Source organism: Bos taurus, chromosome 5 (genome assembly GCF_002263795.3).
Source record: "Bos taurus isolate L1 Dominette 01449 registration number 42190680 breed Hereford chromosome 5, ARS-UCD2.0, whole genome shotgun sequence".
NCBI lineage: Eukaryota > Metazoa > Chordata > Mammalia > Artiodactyla > Bovidae > Bos > Bos taurus.
This window is the reverse complement of record NC_037332.1, coordinates 44,943,665-44,968,698: the sequence shown is the minus strand read 5'-3', so window position 1 is coordinate 44,968,698 and position 25,034 is coordinate 44,943,665. Positions and strand designations below refer to the sequence as shown.

General features: G+C 40.0%; 1 protein-coding gene across 3 annotated transcripts in view; it reads right to left on the bottom strand.

The window, feature by feature from the left end:
- Positions 1–3,270: 3,270 nt before the first annotated feature.
- Positions 3,271–25,034, bottom strand: part of CPM (carboxypeptidase M) — an 88,832-nt gene continuing 67,068 nt past the window's right edge. For 2 of the 3 annotated variants that reach the window (XM_003586067.5, XM_059886933.1), the window contains 3 exons: positions 24,396–24,548; positions 13,430–13,578; positions 8,241–11,332 (listed from right to left, as the gene is read on the bottom strand). In XM_003586067.5, the coding sequence (XP_003586115.1) occupies positions 11,090–11,332; positions 13,430–13,578; positions 24,396–24,548 (545 nt within the window). In that variant the 3' untranslated portion in view covers positions 8,241–11,089. Of the gene's footprint in view, positions 5,167–8,240; positions 11,333–13,429; positions 13,579–24,395; positions 24,549–25,034 lie in introns of those variants that run through there. The other variant, XM_005206471.5, reaches the window with a different exon arrangement.

The following is a 25,034-nucleotide window of genomic DNA, read 5'->3' as shown; positions in this document are numbered from 1 at the left end:
GGTTTTTAACTTTGTTGTTCAGTTGATAAGTCTGATTTTTTAATTTTTTGTTGTTCAGTCACTAAGGTGCTAATTCAGGGTTGATTTCCTTTAGGATTGACTGGTTTGATCTCCTTGCTGTCCATGGGACTCTCAAGAGTCTTCTCCAGCACCACAATTTGAAAGCATTAGTTCTTTGGTGCTCAGCCTTCTTTATGGTCCAACTCTTACATCCATACATGACTACTGGAAAAACCATGTTCTTCAGTCGCTAAGTTGTGTCCAACTCTTTGTGACCCCATGAAATGCAGCACTCCAGGCTTTTCTGGCCATCACTATCTCCTTGAGTTTCCTCAAACTCGTGTCCATGGAGTCAGTGATGCCATCTAACCATTTCATCCTCTGTCACTCCCTTCTCTTGCCCTCGATTTTTCCCAGGATCAGGGTCTTTTCAGTTAGTCAGCTCTATGCATCAGGTGGCCAAAGTATTGAAGCTTCAGTTCAGTTCAGTCACTCAGTCGTGTCTGACTCTTGTGAACCCATGGACTCCAGCACTCTAGGTCTCCCTGTCCATCACCAACTCCCGGAGTTTACCCAAACTCATGTCCATTGAGTCAGTGATGCCATCCAACCATCTCATCCTCTGTCATCCCCTTCTCCTCCTGCTTTCAATCTTTTCCAGCATCAGAGTCTTTTCCAATGAGTCAAGTCTTCGCATCAGGTGGCCCAGAGTATTGGGGTTTCAGCTTCAACATCAGTCCTTCCAATGAACACTCAGGACTGATCTTTAGGATGGACTGGTTGGATCTCCTCGCAGTCCAAGGGACTCAAGAGTCTTCTCCAACACCACAATTCAAAAGCTTCAATTCTTCAGTGCTCAGCTTTCTTTATATAGTCCATAACTACTGGAAAAACCATAGCCTTGACTAGACGGACCTTTGTTGGCAAAGTATAATGTCTCTGCTTTTTAATATGCTGTCTAGGTTGGTCATAACTTTGCTTCCAAGGAGTAAGCATCTTTTAATTTCATGACTGCAGTCACCATCTGCAGTGATTTTGGAGCCCCCCAAAATAAAGTCAGCTGCTGTTTCCACTGTTTTCCCATCTATTTGCCATGAAGTGATGGGATCAGATGCCATGATCTTAGTTTTCTGAATGTTGAGTTTTAAGCCAACTTTTTCACTCTCCTCTCTCAAGTTCATCAAGAGGCTCTTTAGATCTTCACTTTCTGCCATAAGGGTGGTGTCATCTGCGTATCTGAGGTTATTGATATTTCTCCCAGCAGTCTTAATTCCAGCTTGTGCTTCTTCCAGCCCAGTGTTTCTCATGATGTACTCTGCAGATAAGTTAAATAAGCAGGGTGACAATATACAACCTTGACGTACTCTTTTTCCTATATGGAACCAGTCTGTTCCATGTCCAGTTCTAACGTTGCTTCCTGATCTGCATACAGATTCTTAAGAGGCAGGTCAGCATCAGTCCATCCAATGAATATTCAGGGTTGATTTCCTTTAGGATTGACTGGTTTGATCTCCGTGCTGTCCAAAGGACTAAGAGTCTTGTCAGCACCACAGTTCGAGGGTGTCAGTTGTTCAGTGCTCAGCCTTCTTTATGGTCCAACTCTCACATCCATATGTGACTACTGGAAAAACCCTAACTTTGACTATGTGGACTTTTGTAAAAGGCTTTGGCATAGTCAGTGAATCAGAAGTAGGTGGATTTGGGGATTTCCTTGCTTTTTCTATGATCCAGCTTATGTTGGCAATCTGAAGGGCATGTCCCTGCTAGTTAGGGCCTGACAAAATCTGGTCCACTGGAGAAGGGAATGGCAAACCACTTCAGTATTCTTGATTTGAGAACCCCACAAACAGCATGAAAAGGTAAAACCATGGCTTTGGTTTACATATAGACCTTTGTTGGGAAATTGATGTCTCTGCTTTTTAATAAGCTATCTAGGTTTGTCATAGCTTTTCTTCCAAGGAGTAAATGTCTTTTAATCTCATGGCTGCAGTCACCGTCCACAGTGATTTTAGAACCCAAGAAAATAAACTCTGTCACTGTTTCCACTTTTTCAACCCTTCTGTTTGCCATGAAGTGATGGGACCGAATGCCATGATCGTTTTTTGACTTGTTTGAAGCCAGCTTTTCCACTCTCCTCTTTCACCATCAAGAGGCTCTTTAATTTTTCTTTGGTTTCTGCCATTAAGGTGGTGTCATCTGCATATCTGAGGTTATCGATAGTTCTCCTGGAAATCTTGATTCCAGCTTGTGCTTCATCCAGCCCAGTGTTTCTCATGATGTACTCTGCATATAAGTTAAATAAGCACGTGACAATATACAGCTTTGTATTCCTTTCCCAATTCTGAACCAGTCCATTCCATGTCCAGTTCTAACTGTTGCTTCTTGACCTGTATACAGATTTCTCAGGAGACAGGAAGGTGGTCTGGTATTCCCATCTCTAAGAATTTTCCAGTTTGTTGTGATCCACTCAGTTAAAGGCTTTCGCATAGTCAATGAAGCAGAAGTAGATTTTTTGGGAAATTCCCTTGCTTTTTCTGTGATCCAGCAGATGTTGGCAATTTGATCTCTGGTTTCCCTACCTTTTCTAAATCCAACTTGTATATCTGGAAGTTCTTGGTTCATGTGGTGTAGAAACCTAGGTTCAAGGATTTTGAGCATTACTTTGCTAGCATGTGAAATGAATTAATTGTGTGGTAGTTTGAACATTCTTTGGCATTGCCTTTCTGTGGGATTGGAATGAACACTTACCTGTCCTGTGGCCACTGCTGTATTTTCCAAATTTGCTGACATATTGAGTACATCTCTTTAACAGCATCATCTTTTAGGATTTTAAGTAGCTCAGCTGTCACCTCACTAGCTTTGTTCATAGTAATGCTTCTTAAGACCCATCTGACTTCACACTCCAGGATGTCTGGCTCTAGGTGAGTACTTTAAATAAATGTTTTAAAGCTACTGATTAGATCTGTGGGTTCATGATAGTAACTGCAAATATTCATTGTATTGTGAAAAGGTGATGGTTGCATTTTCTGGTTATTTGGATTCTGAATTGTGTTTTTTGGTTTAGTTTACTAAATTTTTTGATTTGATTTACTAAATTATTTTTTAGTAATACTTATTTACAAAAACTATATTTTAGTAATTTGTTTAAAAACTGGTTTAAAAGTTTGTGGACATATTGTCTATCACACAGCCAGTTTTTAATAATACAGGGAATTTTTGACATTTACAAATACTGCTTTAAAAAGATAAATATCTGAAAGGACCAGCACATTTAGAAGTTGCTCAGAAGTGTTTAATATAATGGCACATTGTATAATGAACTATTAACAGGAACTAGCAAAGAGAAACAGAAAATAGAACAAGGGCAGTGTGAAGTGACAAGCAATTGTGAGAGTCCCCATGGGGTTAGTAGTTTACTAGTATGAAATGCACGTGAAATTATATATTAAAATATTGTTACAATAGTATTATTTTGGATAAGAGCACCATCATTGATTGTTTTTAGGAGTGTGGTGATCCTAAAACATCCTTGAATTCTTACCATTCTCTTCTAAAACTCTCCTTTAAAAATTCCTGTTTTAAAAAATTGATAGAGATTACCTTCTCTCTCTCTCTCAGCATGGCTTACAAGGTCTTAGTTCCTCCATGGGGGATGGAACCTGGGTCCATGGCAGTGAAAGCAGGGAGCCTTAACTACTGGACCACCGGGAATTCCCAGTGTTGCCCTCTTATCCTTGTTTCAGTCCTACAGATCTGCCTTTAGAATACAACTATTTAGATGTTCACGCAACTACTGGGCAGCTTATCAAAATATCTTTCATATTCAAAATTTCAACCTTTTCAGAAGATATTTTTACTATCATGTTAGGTGGATTTCATTTATTTCTCAGTTAAGTTTCATCTGCTTATTTTTGGTTCACACCTTCCCAGGACACATCCTGTACTAGGCTTTCCTCTGAGATCACAGTAACATCTGCCTAGATTGACCTCACCACATTTTTTAAAAAATCCATTTATAGATAATTTACAGATATCTTCATGTCGCTTCCCTGATTTAAATATTGAAAAAAAAAACCTTCAATAATTTTACTGCTTGTTGGACATTATCTCAGATGTTTGCCCAATCATGTTAGACTTGTAGAGCTCTCTATGAAAGCTTTCTTTTCACCACTCTATTCTCTCAGGTTTCTTGCTGCAACAAAGGTCATTTGCCTCCTGAGTTTCTCATGACTTCATTTTCATCCTAGTGGGGCAGGACAGGCTAAATTCAGATAGCAGATCTGGTACTTACTTGCTTAGTGACCTTAGATTTCAGTTCAGTTCAGTCACTGAGTCGTGTCCGACTCTGTGACCCCATGAATCGCAGCGCGCCAGGTCTCCCTGTCCGTCACCAACTCCCGGAGTTCACCCAAACTCATGTCCATCAAGTCAGTGATGCCATCCAGCCATCTCATCCTCTGTCATCCCCTTCTCCTCCCAGCATCAGAGTCTTTTCCAATGAGTCAACTCTTCGCATGAGGTGGCCAAAGTATTGGAGTTTCAGCTTTAGCATCAGTCCTTCCAAAGAACACCCAGGACCGATCTCCTTTAGAATGGACTGGTTGGATCTCCTTGCAGTCCAAGGGACTCTGGAGAGTCTTCTCCAACACCACAGTTCAAAAGCATCAATTCTTTGACGCTCAGCTTTCTTCACAGTCCAGCTCTCACATCCATACATGACCACAGGAAAAACCATGGACCAAAGATGGTCCTTTGTTGGCAAAGTAATATCTCTGCTTTTGAATATGCTATCTAGGTTGGTCATAACTTTCCTCCCAAGGAGTAAGCGTCTTTTAATTAGAATTAGAGACAATAATACACAAATCCTGGAATGGAGTCTGGCCAGTGGGAAGGACTTTTAATCATATCCTCCTTGCATCCATTATGACCACAAGTCCACTGAGCTAGATTTGAATTCAACTCGCCCCCATTTTTTCACCTGTGTTGCCTGAGTACTCTACTCACATTTACATTCACTGCCTTGCTGCTTTGTGTCTTCTCTCCACAGCAGATTATAACATCATTTTGAGTTGTCTTCTAACCCCAGGGACCTCATGTACTGCATCCTGTGCACAGTAGCATTCAGTAAAAGATATTGCTTGGCAGGGAAATCAGCTGTGCAGTTTTCTCAAATTTACAAGAGGAAAAGACAGTTGTTATTGTCCATGCAATAAATTATTACTTAAATGACAAGAGAAACATTCTAGTCAAACAGTAATCTTACAAAGTTGATGGAGTGTCAGATGTGTAATAGAATAACTTTCCCAGTTAAAAACAGAGCATCCCTCTGTATTAATACTTTTTTCATCTTTTCTCATAATCATTTATTTTTCTTTTCTAAGAGACATGTGAGAAGACCAAATCTCTGTAGTTAATTCCTTTAACCACCAGATGCAAGCACCGCATTGGGCATTCTCAGAAGGCATCACTAATGGTAGGTAGACTCCTAACAGTATGTACAGAATACTCCCACAAGACAGATTGCCAGACTAGAAAGCAAAGAAATAGTACAAATTCTATTACACATAAATCCTTCACTAGTCACCCTTAAGGGTTTCATGAGATAAACACTGTGCATAATAATACCGTGCTTTATGCTGAAGAACATGTCCGTGCCTTGATCAATTAGGAAAAGATTTAACCTACGTTAAATCAACTTATTTTCATATAAGCTCTGGAAATCTCCATGAATATGTAAGAACGTGTAGCAGTTGTATAAGCTGGTGTTCTGAAATTTGAGATTTCATTCTTTAAATCAGTTGTATTTCTTCCCCTGGTGGCTCAGACAGTAAAGAATCTGCCTACAATGTGAGAGACCTGGTTTTGATCCCTGGATGGGGAAAATCCCCTGGAGAAGGGAATGGCTATCCACTCCAGTATTCTTGCCTGGAGAATTCCATGGACAGAGGAGCCTGGTGGGCAACAGTCCATGGGATTGCAAAGAATCGAACACGACTGAGTGACTAACACTTCTTTCATTACAAAAGTAGCAAGTGGAAAGTTTCAAAAATGAAGTAGGAAAAACAAAAACATACTACCATGCCCAAATATGGACTACTACATTTAATGTACTTTTGGCTGTGCTGGATCTTCATTGCTTGCTCAGACTTTCTGTGGTTGCGGTGACTGGGTGCCGCTCTCTAGTTGCAGCGCTCAGGCTTCTCACTGCAGTGGCTTCTCTGGTGGTGGAGCACAGGCTCTAGGGCGTGCAGGCTTCAGCAGTTTCAGCTCCTGGGCTCTAGAGCCCAGGCTCAATAGTTGTGGCCCACAGCCTTGGTTGCTCCACAGCATGTGGGATCTTCCTGAATCGGGGATGGAGCCCTGCATTGGCAGGCAGACTCCACCACTGAGCCTCCAGAGAAGCCCCCTGGACTAATCCTTTTTAGAATTTACCTTCTTTTACTTTTTTCCTCTGTGTCTATTATTTTAAAATTTAGTTTATTTAAAAATTGTATTTTTCTTTGGAAGGTGTAATGGGAGTAATGAATGCTATAAGGAGTTGCAAATTTAAGTATCAAAATCTAGGGACTTCTGGGGGTCCAGTGTTTAACACTCTACACTTTCACTGCAGGGAGTGTGGGTTCAATCCCTGGTTGGGTAAACTATGATCTCACCCTGGTTGTGATGCAGCCAGAATTTTTTTTTTTAAAGTATCAAAGTCTAGGTAAGATATACCAGGAAACTCCTGCTAAAGGCATTTCTATATAATGAAGTCACTCAGTCGTGTCTGAAAAGTCACTCAGTCATGTCTGACTCTTTGCAACCCCATGGACTGTAGCCTACCAGGCTCCTCCATCCATGGAATTTTCCAAGCAAGAGTACTGGAGTGGGTTGCCATTTCCTTCTCCAGAGGATCTTCCTGACCCAGGGATCGAACCCAGGTCTCTCATGTTGCAGGCAGCTGCTTTACCAGCTGAGCCACCAGGGAAGCTCTTTCTTTTCCTTTTGAAAATAGAAAAACTAATTATTTTAAAATTGAGACACTTGTCACTTTTAAAAAATTGGTACCTATAAATTAGTTCTTCCTCAGTCTTGTCTCATTTAAACTATTATTTGTTTAGCATGTTTCAGGGGGCATATCGACACTTACGTCCAACTTCTCTGCCCTGTGACTAGAAATTCAACGTTAAGAGGTTGCATCAATCAAGGAACGAGGGTTAGGGCTATTAGTTTTCCAATTCCTGGAAGAGGCAAATTCTTCTTCTATGTTTCAAAAGCACTTTGAAATCAATAAGACATTATTTAGGACAAAAGGCCCTTCACTATATCAGCATTTCCCAAAATGTGTTTAGAAATCTAGATAAGTCAGTTCTAAGAGATGCTGCTGCTGCTGCTGCTGCTGCTAAGTCGCTTCAGTCATGTCCGACACCGTGCGACCCCAAAGACAGCAGCCCACCAGGCTTCCCCGTCCCTGGGATTCTCCAGGCGAGAACACTGGAGTGGGTTGCCATTTCCTTCTCCAATGCATGAAAGTGAAAAGTGAAAATGAAGTCGCTCAGTCGTTCCTGACTCTTAGCGACCCCATGGACTGCAGCCCACCAGGCTCCTCTGTCCATGGATTTTCCAGGCAAGAGTACTGGAGTGGGGTGCCATTGCCTTCTCCGTCTAAGAGATGGCACTAGCCTAAATTATTCAAGCAAAGGCTCCATGGATGAGTCTGTTGGAGGAATCCACTTTTTTCCTGCATGATTTCTCAGACCCTTTACTACATTAGTATGCATTGGGAATTTTCCAAAGATTTTTTTGTATATATGGTATGTTTTTTGTCTGATTTTTTTTTGTGTTTGATTTTTTGTGTCAGAAAGGAAATGGCACCCCACTCCAGTGTTCTTGCCTGGAGAATCCCAGGGACAGGGGAGCCTGGTGGGCTGCCGTCTATGGGGTTGCACAGAGTCGGACACGACTGAAGTGAATTAGCAGCAGCAGCAGGCATACTTTTCATCCATTATCTGCCCCATGCACAAACTAATTTGGGTGAGTATATGTCATATAACATATATGTCATATACGTCTCTCCTGGAAGGGCTATCTAGGCTTTGAAGAGTTATTGCAATATTATTGCCTCATAAAAGGTCATTAGATTTGGTCTTTCCCAGGCTTTGTTTGATGACAACCAGTTCTTTCTGGTATGTGGACTTTGTACACTGGTGTAAGTATGTGTTTTCAAAGTAACATAATGGAAAGAGCAGCACTCATTATTTATAGGAATATTAATTCTTTATTGAGAATCAGAAATATTCTGATTTTTACTGAATTCAGAGGTAGTCATGGCCCCTACCCAACAAGACTTTATAGTCTTAGACAATTTGTATGTTTTAATTTCTTAATTATAGTACAAAAGAAAGTCACTGAGAAAACTTGTAAAATCATCTTATGCAACATCTATAAAAGGCTATGGAGTAGTTCATATGCTAAAGTATGATATAACAATTTATGATCAATACAGTACAATGTCTACTTATCAGTGATATAATGTAAAAGTCTGTAATGAAATTAAAGTGTCTCCCCAAATTTCTGCTTTAGGTGCTGTGAAGTTTTTTCTCTTGAACCAAAATTTTCTCCCCTTCCACCCTGTCTAAATCAGTCATAAAATAGGCATCAACTGTATTATCACTGTGTAGAATAAGAACCAAATTTCTCAATAAGCAACTTTCCCTGTTACAGTGAGACAATATGCTATGTTCGTTTTTCTGTATTCCCTAGGAAAAGATATTTTGTTTCCAGATCGTATAGAACTTTCAATTTAAGAACTAAAGCAACTCACTTTCCATGAGGAATACACAGCACTCAGAAATCTGCTTACCGCAGTTGCTATATTTTTCTGTTTGATAACCACCCAACCCCCTTAACCTAATTCGTATACATAATGTTTTAAGTATAGCAGTTTGCTGGAGCATTTAGTTCATTTATTCAATTCTCACCGTGTGCTAGGATTTGAGAATAAATAAATTTTCCAAACAAATTAAGTAGACCTTGGTCTCAAAGACCTCACACTCTACCAGAGAAAATCAGCCATGGAAGTAGAAGATCATAATACAGTGTGGTAAGTCCCATAACAGAAGTAACCTGTGTAATTTGGGAGCAAAGAGGCAGGGGTCCTCAGATCAACGGGTTAGTGGGTGGCGCAGTGAAACTGAGAAATGAAATGGACAACCGTCAGCAAAGGTTTCCCAAGGGAATTGAAACCTGAACTGAGGTTTCCTTTTTCTTTTTAAAGGGAATCATCGATCTTTAAGTTTTCTTTGTTTACTCTTAACAGACTAGTCTTTATTTCTGTTGTAGTTTCACATCAACAAGAAAGATGTAATTTACATAGCCTGTATGCCTTGAAACCTTCACTTTGTAGAGTACATGATCACAAAGCACCTTATGAAACATTGTTTTAATATGTAATAGTTACTATCTTTATACATAAGACCATTTTAACCAGTTTGAGTATACAATTCACTGGCATTAAATACTGTACAATGTTGTACAACCATCATCACTATTTTCAGAACTTCCTTACCTTAAACAGAAACTCTGCACCCAATAGACAGCCTTAACTGAGGTTTAAAGGTGGAGTGGGAAAGAAAATGTAGTGGGTCAGAATGGCACTGCCAGACACAGGGAACACTCACGGCATGTTCTGTGTGTAGGAACTACATGCAGTTGATTGCTGATTGTTTTTATAGCCCCTTTCCCTACTGCTACATGGAGGTTGCGTTTGAAGAGGAGAAGGCTGGGAGCAAGAGACCAGTAAAGCTGTTGCTGTGGTTCAGGTGAGTTATGATGGCCTAAATCTGGTGGTCTTAGTAGCCATCAAGACAACGTAGAATCAGTCAACACAAATAACAATCTTTATTGTTATTTGAAGTCTTTGCTATTTGATAACATGTGAAAGGAATGATTTCATATTTGAATTTGAATAATAATAATTTGAATCCTTTAAAATTCCTTTCATATTGTTATTTGATAACAATCTTTGTTATTTGTTATTGTAAATGAAAGTCAGGGACTGACTGAATAGAGGGGATGAAGGAGCAGGAGGAGGTATTAAGGGGGACTTCCAGGTTTTTAGTTTGGTGCTATCAGTAACTGAGACAGAGAATGCAGGAGGAAAAGCAGCTCTGGTGAGAAAAGTATGTACAGTTTTTCAACATGATGAGTTTGAGGTATTTATGGGTCACACCCAGGTAGATGTGTCCAGTGGGCAGTCAGACCTGAGTCTGAAGTCCGGCCTTTGGGGATCATCAGCATAACTGAGGACTGTGGCATCCGGTTTCAGAAAGGCAGGGACCCTTACTTAACCTATTATTTTGGGGGCTCTGTAGACAAATTTGTCATCCCATCAGGTCTGTATTTTCTTGGGCTTCTGGGACATGGTTGCCTATTTTCTCTTACATTTCCTTAGAACATTGGCAGAACTTAATATTCCCAGTCCTATATCATTTCTCCCTGTACTGAAAATTATATATGGCACCATCTCTTCACACAGAGCACCCATGGCAAGGTCTTGCATGTCTTAATAGTATGCTATATGCTCATTCAGCTGTGTCCAACTCTGCCACCTTTTGGACTGTAGCCCCGCCAAGCTCCTCTGTCCATGGGATTTTTCAGGCAAGAATACTGGAGTGGATTGCCATTTCCTCCTCCAGGGGATCTTCCCGACTCATGTATGTAATAGGTAATCAATAAATATTCATCTTCATCGCTTATATTCAAATGGCTGGCTGTATACAAAATTAGTTTTCTTTTTTTTCCCCTTGCAGGAACTTTTTTTAGCTTCTCAAGTTTAACTTCTTATAAATTTCTAAGACCACTTCAAGATTAAGTGTAAGTGAGCAGTACTTGATGGGCAGGTATCTTCCATATTAAGACTAAATCATTCCTTTCATTATCACCATACATTGCTCATTGCAGGATTTGAAAACAAACATTTCTCTTCTTAGGGAAGGATCATGGAATTTATCCAATCAAGGTCCCACAGAGGGAGTTAAGAGTTGCAGTAACCTGGCATGATTAATCCCTGATTCCAGGTGATGATGGGGGTTGAGTTTCACATTTTGCTTTATTTGAACAATATGTGAAAAAGAGTCACTAAAAATAAGAACAGACTGGGTTTTGTTGCAGCTGAGTGGCCTTGCAGTTCACTGTAAAGAGGAATCCTGGGACATAAAGGATTTGATTCTGAGATATGATTCAATTGCCCTCTGAATGGAAGTAAAATATCCTTTTTAAGAGCACTGAAGTTCTGGGATTTGGGGGGAATAGTCACCTTTGTGAGATGTGGATCATGTCCAGGGACTGTAACCTGAGAGGAAACGAGAAACAGTTATCTGAGTGATTTCAGATGTTTTGTGGTGCCAGCACTGAAAACACTGATATCCACCACTAAAATGCAGCCTTTATGAAACACATGTAACAACCTGCCAGGTCTCCCTGGGTGTTAAAAACAGCTTCAGTCCTGCTTGCTGAATGAATTATCCTGTTGATACGGAGTACTGTTGTTAATGCCGTTGCCGAGAATTACAAAGTGAAATAAAGACAGTTCCTTTATCTGGAGATGTCAGAATTCAAAAGCAACAGACTGATTTCTGTCCCCATCATTTATCACGGATTGCAAAGGTAAAAGAGTTGACTGTTTCTCTTTGTCCCAATCTCTACTTACTATCCTGATTCGGAATCAAGATTATTTATAAGTGGAAATCTTTTCTCAAATTTATTCCATTTTCCTGAAACTGATTTTATATATTTCTGTATATATATAATGTTATTGCTTCCTTAAAAAGCTTTGATTTTACCTGGTTTTGTCCATGAATCTGAATCTTCAGCTAGATTTATCTTTTTGGTGGAGGAAATGATCAGGAAAATAACGACAAATGCTAAACTATGGACTGTTATTTACTGAGAAATGCTTTCATTATATATGGTAGAGGGAGAAGAGAATGGGGAATAACATTTACATGACCACTAACTAGCCTGTATTTAGTTATTCATCTCCGCTTCCACAGTCTTACCTTCGCCTTTTGTCCTAGAGTTAGTAACGAAAGCTGATTTGTGCTGTGTTAGTCTCACTAATTGGAAATCAACGATTTATAACTTTAAATTGTATTAGAGTATGGTTGATTTACAAGTGTTTAGTTTCAGGTGTACAGCAAAGTGAACCTGTTATACGTATACATAGATCTAAGATGTGGCTTATTTATGGGATTGCATAAAAACAATTTAGATTCACCACAAGGAAAACCCTTTTTTTTTCATATAATGAAAATGTCCCAGGAAAAAAAGGGCCTTTTTTAGGCAAAGATTCACAGTGAGTTGGGTCTTTCCAGTTCTGTCTATCTCCTCGGTAGGAGGAGAGACACTCAAGAAAAGGATGTGTGCTGGGCACTTTGGGGATAACCCCTGGATCGGGAAGATCCCCTGGAGAAGGAAATGGCAACCCACTCCAGTATTCTTGCCTGGAAAATACCATGGATGGAGAAGCCTGGTGGGCTACAGTCCACGGGGTCGCAAAGAGTCGGACACGACTGAGCGACTTCACTTTCACTTTCTTTCACTTTCTGGAGCGGGAGTTTTTAATCCTACAGAGTTTTACAAACTGAAAATCATGCCTTTTTTTTATGTCCTAAAGACAAAGTAACTACAAAGCCAGTTTTTACTACAGAATAAATGACTACCTTCTCAGGAATAGCTCTGTATGGAAGGTATGCTATGGCTGGCATTAGACCCACTAAACAAACTAGATATAACTTGACATTCTAGATAAAGCCACGTCAAAAAGGAAGAGGCACAATCTGGCCTACTAAATCAGCTACTTATTCATTTAGCTGATTTGTATAAACCCACTCAGCCTCAAACTAGGCCATGTATCCTTACAGAAGAAAAGCCTCAGAACCATTCATCTAAATAGAATTAAAATCTGGAATTTTACTTGGATTGATTGAAAAACTGACCTTCATCTGCTTATGAGAAGGCTGCAAAAATACGTGTTACTTAATATGCTGGTAGACTTTGTGGATCACATTTTATTTGTAATGAATCCTAAGGAACTTGTGTCCCAATCAGTTCATGGAATAGGTGTTAAACTGGTATTTCATGAAGCTTGGAAGAACTTTGACTATGTTGGTTGTTGTTATAGGGTTTGTTCCATTTTTTATCACGAGAAATGTGATCTGGCTTCTATTTTAAAAATTTCCAGTTGGGGAAGAAACATGATTTTGAGTTTGTTTTTATTATTGCCACTTTACGCTCTCCCTCTGACAGATGCAGATCTGACACTGACTTTTTATTCTGTACTGATGGATCTCCTTTTGCATATTCCAGACTTACTTTTACATCCTTTCTAGGTGAGTAAGTATTGTGTTCTATAGTATTTTAATAACAGTAACTAGCATTGTATACTTACCTCTATTACATAGGATCCAGGCAAGAGGAGGAGGTAATACTCTCCAAATTTGTTGGTTCTATAGGGGCAGATATGTTTTCTGTCTTGGACTTCTACAGTTACATTGGATAATGGAGTCTGGTTCTGATCAAAAACTTGGCCCTTTACACCTGCAAGACAAAAAAAGAATTGTGTTAACACCACATTTTATGGCATAAGAAAAAAAATCTTATAATTGTTTAAGAAAAATAAGCCCAATATTTATTAGCTATTCTGAGTTAATAGAGTATTTGAGGAGGGATGGTAAACTTTAAAAAAAAAAATTGAGATAAAATAAAAATATATTAGCTTTAGGTATACAACATTGCTAAATATATGTATGTACTGTGAAATATTCACCAAAATATGCTCAGTTAACATAGTTACACTTTTTTCTTGTGCTGATAACTTTTATTTTACTTTCTTATCAAATTTCAAGTATACCATACAGTATTAACTATATTTACCATGCTGTACACTACCTCCCCAGGACTTATTTCAACATACCACATTTTCTGTATCTATTTATCCATCTGATTAAGTTGCTTCCATTTCTTTTGGATAAATACCCTTAAGTAGAATTACTGGATCATATAGTAGTTCTATTTCTAGTTTTTCTTAGAAGCTCCATACTGTTTCCATAGTGCTGCACCAATTTACATTCCTATCAATAGTGCAGAAGGGTTCTCTTTTCTCCACATCCTTGCCAACACTTGTTACTTCTTGTCTTTTGACAACAGCCATTCTAACAGGGGTAAGGTGATATCTCTTATTTGTCTTTAACTTTTGACATATTAATTACAATATGTCTTGATGTGGGTCTCTTTTGGTTTATTTGGAATTCTCCAGGTTTCCTTGATCTGGATGTCTGCTTCCTTCTAGGAAGTTCCAGGCTAGGGAACTTTTGAGCCTTTTTTTCCCTTCAAGTAAGTTTTCTGTTTCTGCACCTTCGGGGACTCCTATAATGTAAATGTTGGTCTGCTTGATGTTGTCGCATAAGTTCTTTAACACGTCTTCACTCTTTTTCATTCTTTTTCTTTTTGCTGCTCTGATTGGATGAATTCCATTGTCCTGTCTTTGGATTTACTTACCTTTCTCCTGTCTCATCTAGTGTGTTGTTGAACCCCTCTACTGTATTTTTAAGCTCCATGATTTCTATTTGGTACTTTCTTATATTTTCTTTCTATTGAAATTATTTTGTTCATGCATAGTTCTGCTGAACTCAGTGAGCATCTTTATGACCACTACTTTGAACTCTATCATGTACATCACTTACCTCTATTTCATTAAGCTCTTTTCTGGGGTTTTATCTTGTTCTTTGATTTGGAATGTAGTTCTCTGTGCTGACACTGTGTTGGTTTATATGCATTAGATAAAACAACTATCACTCCCAGTCTTGAAGGAGTGGGTTCATGTAAGAGATGAACTTACTATTCAACCCTGCCCCAGCTCTGGGTTTTGTCTCAAATCTTTGTGATTACCCAAGCTGCTTACTTTAGTCTTAATGACTCCCATAGTTGAGAGTATGCCAAGACCTGTTAGTGTCTCAAAGGGGAATATTTTGCACAAAGGTTCAGGTATACTGGAAGCCAAACCCTCAGACAGCAGCTTTGAAGGTATACAAATACCTCTCTTTCAGGGAAGGCTGGGAGATGAGTGTTTCTGTCTATTGCCTTTGCACTGAGCCCTGGGGTGATAGCCAGTTAAGAACCATTTCTTTGTTTGATATCATCTCTTTGAACTCGTGAGAATCAGGCTATCAAAGAAAGTGTTCTCTGGGTAGTAGCCACAAAAGCCAAGGGGCTAGATGGGTATACAAGCTCCTTTCTTGAAGACAAGTTGAGAGTGAAGATGGTGCCCAATGACATCTAGAGATGATTGTAGTCAGCCACTAGATGTAAATTTAATTAGAAGCCTGCTCCTTAGGCCACAACTATGAAGATAAACTAATAGTCCTCTTTCACCAAAAGACTGTTTTTACTGCTGCCTCTCCCACTGTGTCCTGGGTGTAGCTGGTTAAGAACTCCTTTTCTGTTTGTTACAGTCCTGTGGGATCCATCAACACAAGCCCTGCTGGTCAAACAGAACCAGGAAATGAAGGGGTGGCCCCTGGGTGGCAACTGTAGAAAACAGGGCACCAGACAAGTGCACAAACTCCTTTCCAGGAGACACTGGGATCCTGCAGGGAGGTGGAGGGACAGGGCAAAGATGGCAGCCTCCATCTCTGGAGAGTATTTCAGCTGACCCCTAGATATGTGTTAAATGAAATGACTGCCCCTCCGGCTGAAGCTTTCAGACAGGCAACTAGGCTTCTTTCACAGAAAGACTGGGCACTTTTCCATCAGCTGCCTTAGCACTAGGTCCTGGGGGATAGCCAGGTAAGTCTGTGTGATTCCTTGAAGAACTGTTTTTCAGTTTGCTATAGCTTTGTGGGTCTCATGGATGCATGCCCTCTCATTTTCAAAGCTATGTGTTTCAAGAGGCTCTGGAAGGAACCAGTCCTGCTGACACCTGGACTTTAGCCCAGTGAGACTGGTATTGAACTTCTAACCTTTAGAACTGCACATTTAAATTCACTGTTATTAGAGAGGAGACAAGATGGTGGAGTAGAAGGACAAGAGCTCACCTCTTATGGAAACACCACTGACAAAAAAAAAACCCTGGAATCTACCAAGAGATACCCTACCTTCAAAGAAAAAGAAGAAGCCACAATGAGACAGTAGGTGGGAGGTACAATCCTGATAAAACCAAATCCCATACACGTTGGGTGGGTGACCCATAGGCTGGAAAATGATTATACCACAGAGGTTCTATAGGATTGAAAGTTCTGAGCTCCATATCAGGCTCCCCAGCCTGGGAGTTGGGCAATGGAGAGGAGTCGTCCCTAGAGAATCTAGCTTTCAAGGCCAGTGGGGTTTGATAGCAGGAATTCCACAAAACTAGGGGAAACAAAAATTCCATTATTGGCAGGCACGCACAGGATCTCATATGCACCAGGACCCAGGAAAAAAGCAAAGACCAAATAATCGACTGGGCCAGACTTACCTGCCAGTATTGCAGGGTCTACCGTGGAGGTGGGGGTGATGGCTGTGGCTCACTGCGGGGACAGGGACACTGGCAGTGGTAGTTCTGGGGAATTTTCATTGGCACGAGCCCTCTGGAAGGCTGCCATTTTCTCACCAAGACTTGTCCCCACCCAAAAGCCTGTAGGCGCCAATGTTGGGAAGCCTCAGGCCAAATAATCCCTCACCCATCAGCAGACAGACTGTTTAATGTCTTCTTGAGCACACAGCTGCCCACTAACCACACCCCCTGACACAGCCCTGCCCACCAGAGGGACAGAACTCATATCTACCCACCAATGGGCAAAAATCAGTCCCTCACACCTGGAAGCCTGTACAAGCCTCTTAAACAGCCTCATCTACCAGGAGGCCAACAGCAGACGCAAGAAGAGCTACAACCCTGCAGCCTGTTGAATGGAGGCTGCAATCACAGAAAATCAGACAGAATGGCAGAGAACTATGTCCCAGATGAATGAACAAGGTAAAATGCCAGGACAAAAACTAATTGAAGGGGAGATAGGCAATCTTCCTGAAAAAGAATTCTGAGTAATGATAGAAAAGATAATCCAAGATCTCAGAAGAAGAATGGAGGCATAGATTGAGAAGATACAAGAAATGTTCAACGAAAAGCTACAACTAAAGAACAAAGAGATCAAAAATCACAATCACTGAAATGAAACAGTACCCTAGAAGGAATCAATGGAGTAACAGGCAGAAGAACGGATGAGTAAGCCAGAAGACAGAATGGTGGAAATAGACTGTTGTAAGAGACAAAGACGGACACTACACAATGATCAAGGAATCAATCTAAGAAGATAAGACAATTGTGAACATATAGGCACCCAGCCTAGGACCACCTCAATATATAAGGAAATACCAACAGCCATAAGAGGAGAAATTGACAGTAATAGTAGGGGACCTTAATACCCCACTTTCATCACCAAACAGATCGGTTAGAGAATCAATAAGGAAACATAGACTTTAAATGGTACATTAGACCAAGGAGTATTCTTGACACCTTGAAATTTCAAGAATACAGTTAATAAAAGGCCATATATATTTTAAGACTCCACTCATTTTAAATCATGTTTTCCCATCTCAGTTTGTCTACTTTGTTGACAAATGTTATCTTAATGACATAAATGAGAAGAGGCCACAAAGATAAAAGTTATTAAATTCCATATTTCCTTCTCATTTTTTTTCAATGTAATCAAATGTAAATCTCCACTTTGATTTTTTCCTCTTTTGCATTTAAAAAAAAAATAGGTTCCATTTATACTTATTCCTACTAGAGTTAACCTTTGGACAATGCAAGTGTTAGAGACATCAACCCTCCACACAGTTGAAAATCCACATACAGCTTTATGGTTTGCTCTCTCAGCACTGGCAGAGTCCACCAACCATGAACTGGGTATTACTAGAGTACATATTTAATGAAAAAACAAAACCAGTCCCCGACTCCACCCCACGCATATAAGTGCATTCATGCAGTTCATACATGTGTTGTTCAAGGGTCATATGTATCCTTTTGATCTTCAGGTAGTACTCAACTGTTAAACATCAGTCATAATTTAGTAACCTGATTCTGTATTTATTCATTGAATTTTGGTGGCATTGTTTTTTTGAAGAGAGATTTCCATCACGTCCCAAGTCACTAAACATTCCCAAGCCTCAATTCCATCACCTATAAAATGGGCATAATATGTATATACCTTCCAGGATTGTCATGAAGATCAAATACAAGAGGAGGATCAACAAATATTAATCCGTTTCTTAATCCTTCTCTTTCTTATTTGGATAGGAAAAATGATACAAAGGAATAGAAAGACCCCAGCTGTGTAAGTCTGAAGTTGAATAGATATACTACATAAATTGCTGGGATCTCAATTCAACTTTGTTCCTCAGGAGCAAGAATATGTGAGGAAAGAAGCTCTGCTTAGATCTTCCTTTCTTAGGGCTCTGAACTAGCTCATAGTCTTCCTACCACTTGGAAAATCTGCATTTACGCAAGATAGCTTGTGGTACTGGCAGTATGTGTGTTGGCATCTTTTGTATTTTTCATCTTCAAAACCAAAAAAAAAAAAAAAAAAAAAAAAACCCAACCCCAAAGCTCATAGAAAAGTAAGCTATCTTTGAAATTGACTTTATACCATCCTTTAACATCTAAGATAATGCTAGAATAAGACTCAGGATGTTTGAAACTATCACAACATTGTTGATTGGCTATACTCCAATATAAAAAAGTTTAAAAAGATTCAGGATGCAAGGCAGAATATACCAAGAAAAAAATTCCATGGTACTTTAAAATAATCAGCAAACAGTAATCAAAACAGCATGGTACTGGCACAAAAACAGACATATAGATCAATGGAACAGAACTGAGAGCCCAGAAATAAACCCACCAACCTATGGTCAATCTTCAACAAAGGAGACAAAAGAAATATACAATGGAGAAAAGACAGTCTCTTTAGCAAGTGGTGTCGGGAAAGCTGGACAGCTGCATGTATATTAATGAAGTTAGAACACACACCATACACAGAAATAAACTCCAAATGTCTTAAAGACTTAAATATAAAACATGACACTATAAAACTCCTAGAAGAGAACATAGGCAAAACATTCTCTGATGTAAATCACAGCAGTTTTCTTAAGTTTCCCAAGTCAATAGAAATAAAAACAAAAACAAATGGGACCTAATCAAACTATAAGCTTTTGCACAGCAAGGGAAATCATAAACGAAAAGACGACTGGGAGAAAATATTTACAAATGATGCGACTGACAAAGGATTAATCTCCAGAATATATAAACAGCAGGGCTTCCCTTATAGCTTAGTTGGTAAAAAATCTGCCTGCAATGCAGGAGACCTGGGTTCAATTCCTGGGTCGGGAAGATACCCTGGAGAAGAAAATGGCAACCCATTCCAGTATTCTTGCCTGGAGAATCCCATAGACAGAGGAGCCTGGCAGGCTACAGTCCATGGGGTCACAAGAGTCGGACACGACCTAGTGACTAAACCTCCTATATAAACAGCTCATACAACTCAAAAAGATTTAACAAAATGGGCAGAACTAGACAGTTCTCCAAAGATGACGTACAGATGGCCAACAGGCATAAAAGGATGCAAATCAAAACTACAATTAGATACCATCTCACCCTGGTTACAGAAAAGGCGATGGCACCCCACTCCAGTACTCTTGCCTGGAAAATCCCATGGATGGAGGAGCCTGGTAGGCTGCAGTCCATGGGGTCTCTAAGAGTTGGACAGGACTGAGCGACTTCACTTTCACTTTTCACTTTCATGCATTGGAGAAGGAAATGGCAACCCACTCCAGTGTTCTTGCCTGGAGAATCCCAGGGACGGGGGAGTCTGGTGGGCTGCCATCTATGGGGTTGCACAGAGTCGGACATGACTGAAGCAACTTAGCAGCAGCACCCTGGTTAGAATGGCCATCATTAAGTCTACAAATAACAAATGCTGGAGAGGGTATGGAGAAAAGGAAACCTGCCTACAGTGTTGATAGAAATGTAAGTTGGTGCAGTCTCTATGGAAAACAGTATGCAGATGCTTCAAAAAACTGAAAATAGTATTGCTATATAATCCAGCAATCCCACTCCCTGTCATGTATCCAGACAAAACTATAATTCAAAAAGATACATGTATCCCTGTGTTAACAGCACTATTCACAAAGGTCAAGACATGAATGTCCTTTGGCAGATGAATGGATAAAGAAGATGTACATACATACAGACCACAGACAGAACAGTTGCCAAGGGGTAGGTGGTGGGACAGGGATGTCCTGGGGGTTGGGGATTAGCAGATGCAAGCTGTCTAGAATGGATAAACAACAAGGTCCTACCAGGAACTATATTCGATATCCTGTGATAAATCAGAAAGGAATATAAAAAATATATAAAACTATATGTTATATATACATATATAAAACTGAGTCACTTTGCTGTTCAGCAGAAATTAAGACACTGTAAATCAATTATACTTCAAATTTAAAAAAAGTTAGCATTTCCTTCTTGGCTGGAAATGGTTGTTACGCTTTAACAGAACAGATCTGAATTTTTTGACAGCCTATGAACAGTGTTTTTGGATGACCTTAGATACCCACACAGCCCCCCTATATCATCTGTGAAACTGAAGAAAGATTTCCAGGGACCTATAGTCTGCCTATCCTCAAGTATGGGGAAACGAAGAGTAATTTGGATTCAGGTCAGTTGCTCAAGTCTTCATATTTGAGTTTGACTTTCATTCAATGTCCTCTAAAGATTAAAAGATTCATTTCTATATACCCCTTACCCAAACCTAGAGACAGTAGTTCAAGTTGGGAATATCTGAACATCACTGTTACGAACAAACACAGACCATGCTTAACTACAGAATTTCTATTAGAGGATAACCCCATACCACCAGCCAATTGTAAGCTACCTTTTGATCTTATATGTCTGTTCAATACTCTGTCCAGGCACCGCCAAACTTTTCACTTACAAGTGATTGTTTTACCAAAAGAGATGATTTATTTTGATATGTTAAAATTGAAAATGGGGAAAAAATTAAAAAGACCAGTAGATCCAAAGATTTTCAGATAAAAGTCAGCACTATGACATCAGGAGAACAAAAGGCAAAATTTTGAAAAAAGTTCATGTAATAGGCAAAGGAGAATGAAATCTGAGACTTAAATTTTGTGGCCACACCTGGAAATGAGGGGGAGAAATAAATGTACATCCCTTGGGGATGTATCAAGTTCCGTGGATGAAAAGCACATTCTGGGCAAGAACTGGCCAGAGCGCAGTCTGAGCTGGTGGTTTTCAGGGGACTGTTCATTCCCATGTCCCCACCTGATGAGCACAGGTGTCACTGACTTTGGATCCCATGACAGATGCATTATCCGTGTCTCTCAGGCTTCTGGCACTCAGCACATACCAGATTCTCTCGGGCCCAGGTTGCTGGGCCTAGGTTTCTGGGTGCTGTGGGCACCCCCTAACCTCTGGATTCAGCTCTGCTCTAAGGAGTTCAGGGGAGAGGACAGCAGCAGATAATGTTATGTCTTGCTCATCTTTACTTCTCCCCAGAGAGGGAATGTTTGGGACATTCCAGGTCCCTAGAATTCAGACTCACCTTAATGTCTGCCTTACCCTCATCTCAGCCTGAGCCTGGTCAACCCTCTTAAGCTTGACAACACAGCAACAAAGAGCCTGAGTTTAGACTGAGGTTGGAGGTGAGATTTAATTGAAAGAACGACCAATCAGAACCTTAGAATAAGCTGGGGTGAGGCAAGGCGTATGCTGTTAGTCCCAGCTATCAGTTGACTAAAAACAGTCGAGGCAAGTGACTTGGCAAGATTTCACACAGGCAGATAACAGAACAGCTTAGGCTTTACCCAGGCTCCTGCCCTCTAGACCAGTGTGGTCCTCAACCCTTTCATCACCACAGACAGGTTTCATAGAAGACAATTTTTCTACAGACCAGGGGTGGAGGGATGGTTTTGGTATGAGTCAAGCGCATTGCATTGGTTGGGGACCCCTGCTCTAGACTAGGTTCTTCCGTTAGAGCAAGAGGCCTTTCCTTCCCAGACCAGGACGACTTACCAGAGTCTTTGACCCACCTGGAAATCTCAGATCTTAGCATCATAGCAAGTGGTGAAACTGAACCAATGAATGTGATGCACCTTGACAAACCTCAATAATTTTCTTAAACCAGAGCAATAATGGTAAAGAAATGTTTGTTTCCATTATCCACAAATATACTCTTTGGCTTCCCACTCGGCACCAATATGGAGAGAACCTCTCTATCAGGTAAGAGTAACCATGCTGTATCAGTACAGCGGATGCATGTTGATGTATGGCAAAACCAATACAATATTGTAAAGTAAAAAAAAAAAAGTATTTTGAAATAGGGTTTCATTATTAAACTAGGGAGGAAAACAAACAAACACCTGTCTTACACCACAAGGGGGCAGTGTTGATGTATTAATATACATTAATACATATGGTTTAAGTGAACTGTGCGCATCTGATTATAGGGACACGCAGATAGATGAATATTCTTTATAAAATCTAGTTAAATGGACTTGTAAATGCTTTAAATTAATAACAATAATGCTTAGGCCATAATTTGTATGTTATTTAACAGTTTACAAAGCTCCTTCGCTGACAATATTATTTTAGCATTATATTTCAGAGCCCACCTTAATGGGGCCCAGTAGTACCGTAATCTTTCCAGCTAGTCTGAAATTCATAGAGTGTATTTTGTGTTCCGTCGCATTCCCAGTTTTACTCTTATAAAGGAGGAATTTTTAGAGTTTACACTAAAAGATTGGTATAGGTAGAAGCTACAGCCAAAGTAGAAATGTGCCTTGTGAAGAAAGTCAAAAGGAGAAACACCAGAACAGAGTCTGGTGACATAATGAAAAAGGAAAAAGACCCAATAATAAGCTCAATAAAAATTATTAAGATGCTGGTTAAAGTACACTAAGATGCTGGTAATACTACATTTTGTAATATCCCCCATCAACCTACTCCATTAATGTCTCAGCCAGTTAGATGCAGTCCTGCCAATTCAAAAATATTATTTCTGGGAACTTCCTGGGTGGTCCAGTGGCTAAGACTCTGTGCTCCCAATGCAGGGGGCCTAGACCCCACATGCACACAAGAGTTCGCATGCCACGACTAAAGATCCTGCGTGCCACAATTAAGACCCAGTGCAGCCAAATAAATAAAAATAAATATTAAAAAATACATAATTTTTCTGTACTTGTGTTTTGGGATGGCAAGCGGTTGGGGGTCAAGTAGGAAAGGGGGAAGGATATCCACGTTCGGGATGTATGGCCAGGAGAAGCTTCTGATTGTCCCTGCACTCAGCCCTGTACCCCTCAACTACCCCATCTCTTTGCAGCAGGTGGGAAGCTTTGGTGTGAAGCATGCAGAAATTCCAGGAATTCTGCAATTATGCAATAGGTCCATGATGAAAACTTCTTCAACACACACACACTCCACTTTTGGTTTCATATGGTAGCATAACTGTTACTCGAATTCTTGATGCTTTGCTTCCCCCAACTGTTCTGAATGGAGAAAAATAACACGGGCAATGCAGAAGAGCCTTCCACACCCTGCCCAAGGTTCCACCATCACCACAAGCGATGTGCTGTTCTCATGCAATGGTTTTCAAAGAGTAGTCGCTGGACCTGCAGCATCCGCATCACCAGGGAAGATGTCCATCATTCCAGACCCACTAAATCAGAAACTCTGAGGATGGGCCTGGCAATCCATGTTTTAACAAACCCTCCTGGTGAGTCTGTTGCACATGTCTGAGAAATGACTGCTCTTCTCACACCGTCCGCTCATCTGTCATAAAGGTCAGACAGGCATCAAAAAAACAGGCTGCAAAGACTCCCAGTGCCTGGTCATTTGGCACAGTTGAGAGGTGGGAGGGGTTGAAGCCAATGGTGCTAGGTCACCACCAGTTCTAGGAAAAAATGTAAAATGGCATGTCCAACATTCTCTGGATCTGTGGTATTAAATGGCAAATGACAAGCAAACTTGGCTTCTTTCTAAATGGGTGATGATGTAACAGAGTTACAGCCTGTTTTATTGATCTTTTGCCAGGTCATTCAACATGTAAAATTAGAAGTACTCTGGATTTTACATCTCCATATTAAAGTAACACACACTATCCTTTCTCTTACATGAGCTGATGGGTGCTGCATTTTTCATATGCTGCAGATGCTCATGCACAGAGAATTCTGAACCGTTAGTTTTGGTACTAAAAATGAGGCTAGACCCAGAAAACAGAAATAGGGGCTTGCATTTTCTCAACCCAAAGGTTTTGCCAGATGCTATATTTTATGATAATATGAATTAATAAGAAAATCTTACAAACCTATGTGCACCTGTTTTATATATTCAATCAGCGAATCTTTGTTATCCTTCCAGAAGCCTGGAAGCTTCTCCTTGCGAGGATATTTACAGCATGACAGCTCCAACGTAATTTCAAAACACTGGGCCCAGATGTAGTTGTAATCTTGCATTCCACCTAAACACAAACATATTTAAATCTTTTAAAAAGTATGAAGTTGGAGTGAAGACAAGTATCATATACCTTGGAGACACGTGAATCAGACAGTTGAAATGACAGTAAATGTAAACAGGAAAAGATGAATTTGACATATTGGCACGTACAACTACAGCTTGACATTTTATTATCCAGACATGACCAAGCAATCCTAAATATTCCCATATGGGTAACTGAATCAGAGCTGACTGATGTTCATCTATGTATCCAGATCAACTGAGGAGTAAGGGAAGGGTATTTTTAAAAATCACAACTACAAAAAGGATTCTTCATATTACATTTCTTTCCTAAATTACATTTTAAACAGAGAGAAACTAGAGTGAAATTTCTTTTAAAATATTTCTACAAGCCTTTCATAAACACATTTATTCTGTGAAAATAAGTGTACGCTAGCGTGTGAGATGAGTGCAATTATGTGGTAGTTTGAACATTCTTCAGCACTGCCTT